Raw genomic sequence first — 2,899 nt, forward strand, 5'->3', positions numbered from 1 at the left:
ACAGCGGGACACGCTCCTCCCCAACAGCCACTGCAGCCGTACCCAGTGCCCAGGGGGCATTTCAAGCGTCCCATGTCTCCCGGTATGCCCTCCTCTGACAGCACACGCCGTCGGTGGTCTTAGAGCTCCAAACACCAGAAAACCTTATTCCACAGGGAAACAACAAGCTCCAGGAGAGCTGTCGAGCTGTACTAATAGACATCTCCGTTCCAAACCAGTATGACTTTACCAACCGCCGCAAAGAAACAGAGTCTATTGTCCAGAAATAATTTATTCATCAACAGTAAAACACGGAATAGAAAAAGCCTTGTAAATAAAACTATATATATATAATGCTTTATTTTTTTTTATTCGATACTCCACAAAAAACACTACAGACGGTAACAAAATAATCCAATTAATCTTAAAAATTCCAAATGATAATTGTCACTCTTCGTTTTATCATGGTTTATTAACAACGCAAAGGTCGTTTGTTTACATATGATAGTCTTACTTGGTTTCATGAAACTGTTTCTTAAAACACTTGAAGCAACTTGTGGTTTGCCCCGTAATTTATAACATATATATATATATCAATAAACAATATAACAGCTCTGAGAAAGATGCGCAGACTGCGCAGTGCGGGGCAGCCTGCCGTAGGTTGTTTAGTGGGAGAGCGGGAATAAATCACAACGGAATTGGGGGAGAAGTCACCACGTTGAGGAGAAATAAGGCTTGGGGAGCAATTACATGTTTTCCATCGCCCGTTTAGTGATGTGATCTCTTTCGAGCTCTGATTTCTCCTGTTGTAGATACTCCAGCACCTTCGCTAGCATATCCTCATCCAGATACTGCCTGGGCCGCGTGTCGTCGGTGTCCCCGGCCATGGAAAGCCTTTTGCTGAGCGAAGCCAGCTTGGCGGCCTCCTGCGGTCCCAGCTGAGCCAGCTGCTCCCGCACGGCCTGCTCCAGCCCCTCCTCGTCCTGCAGGTCGCCCTCAGGAGCCGGCGCTGGGACTCGTTTCATCTGGTTCGTGTTGATCGCTTCAGGGTATTTCGCCAACACCTTTGCCAAGTAATCAGCCAGCTCTTCATCCTTCTCGTTCAGCTTCTCAAACTCCATCTGCCGCCGGTCCAGATCGCTCATCCAGGTAGCTCTGGGGAACGGGTGTCCTTTCAATCTTCTGGGAAGGTAAGACAGTCGTGGCAAGTCATTTTCCTGATGAAGACGATTCAGTAGGTAGGAGGGGTTCTGATTAGCTAAACTGTCGGTTCCCAGCAGACTGACGATATCTTCGATATTGAGGTCTTCAGGCAGGTTTTCTGCAATAGCGTTAAGAGGCTGCTTCACATACCCACTTTTAGAGTTCACGTTATTTTTAAACATGTCGCCCTGTCCCAGATTGGTTTCGGCGATCTCCTCGAGGTCGTCTGGGAATTCCACTTCCTGCTCAGCTTCCAACCTTTCGCTCTGAAGCTGCTTTTTTTCTTCAGCTTTCAACATGTCTATTAAATCCTCGGGAGGGATTTGTAAATTCCTTGAGATTTCGATCAGCTGAGCTATGGACTGCGGATCAAGTTGCCTATCCAGAAACGTGGGCGCTCTTTTTTCCTCAAGTTCTCCTCCAGTCCTTAATTTCCTACTCCCAGCACCACCCATCAGCCTCTTCAGGTAATAATTCATAAGCTTTGAAACGTCCTCTGATGCTTGGTCTTTGTTGTCTCTTCTTATTTCATCCTCAAGGAAGCTGAGCTTCCCCGATCGCTTCATTTCGTCATCAATCTCCTCTTCGTGTTTATCAATTTCCTCTTTGCTGTCTTTTATCTCTTCCTGGGTCTGACTTTCCACTTTTTCCTCGATGGGATTCCAGTCTTCTCCTCCAACTACGTCTTCATAGGCAATGTTATTCACCTTATAAATGTCATCTTCGTCATCCGTGTACAATTTCTGGTCCTCATCCAGCCTTTCCTTCTTGTGGTTACTCGAGCCTGCCATCTTGCCCAGCTCCTGGAACACTGACTCCAGCGTGGCGAGGCTTTGGGGCGTGTACTGCTCTTCCACTATCTCATTGGTTCGCTTGAAAGGACTGTCCCTTGAGCTGTCTTCATAGTGCCCGAGTGGCATCTTGAGGTATTTTTGCCACCTCTCAGGCCACTTGTAAGCCTCGTAATCGTCAGCTGCTGCAGCTGGAAAGCTGTTGTCTGAACTCAGAGCGTAAGGTTTATTCTCCTTGGGGCCGGCTTTTGAGTCCCTCTCAACTTGCCGCAAGGCTTCAAGCATCACCTTAACCCACTGGGACTCGTCTTCAGACAAAGTATCCCTTGCGTTGTCTGGTAGGTGAACCTGGTCTTTGCTTTCTTGCTGCTGCAGGAGATACGGGACGCTTTGGTAGGAGTTGTAATCAGGGCTGCTCTCTCCCTTGTTAGTTTGCTTGCGCAGGTCTTCGATGTATTCCAGAGCTTTGATCATATCGGGATTCGGGAACCTCTGCAAGGTCTTCATCACATAGTCGGGATCTTTCTGAAGCAGCTGATGCTGCTGGAAGGAGGCTGCATCAACCCAAGAGATCAGGACAAAGAAAAAGGGGAGAGCGCAGGCTGCTCCAAGCTGGAAGGGTTTGGTTTCTGCCATATTTAAAGTATCTCCTTGAAATAAAGAAGAAGAAAAGAAAAGAAGGAGTTAACATACGGAGACAGACTGAGGAAACAGAAGCAGAATAAAGGCTGTTATTGTAAACTGGAACTCATCCTGAAGAATGGCACCAGTGCTACACACAGTTTTGTTGCTTATGGAAACCCAGTATAACTCGTACATGGAAGCCACGCGTTTTGGTGGAAATTTGAGATTTTCCAGATCTTTCCTCAGTTTACTAGAAACTATTGGCTTCCTATGCTAGAAATGTCTTCTCTCTACGCTCAATG

The 2,899-nt window shown here is 47.0% G+C and overlaps 1 protein-coding gene across 1 annotated transcript; it reads right to left on the minus strand.

The window, feature by feature from the left end:
- Nucleotides 1-254: 254 nt before the first annotated feature.
- On the minus strand, nt 255-2,609 carry SCG2 (secretogranin II). Its single transcript, XM_010133296.1, has one exon. It carries the CDS (start codon nt 2,607-2,609, stop codon nt 726-728), a length of 1,884 nt encoding a protein of 627 aa, XP_010131598.1. The 3' UTR covers nt 255-725.
- Between the last annotated feature and the right edge of the window lie 290 nt (nt 2,610-2,899).

The sequence above is a fragment of the Buceros rhinoceros genome, unplaced genomic scaffold, assembly GCF_000710305.1.
Source record: "Buceros rhinoceros silvestris isolate BGI_N320 unplaced genomic scaffold, ASM71030v1 scaffold10583, whole genome shotgun sequence".
Lineage (NCBI taxonomy): Eukaryota > Metazoa > Chordata > Aves > Bucerotiformes > Bucerotidae > Buceros > Buceros rhinoceros.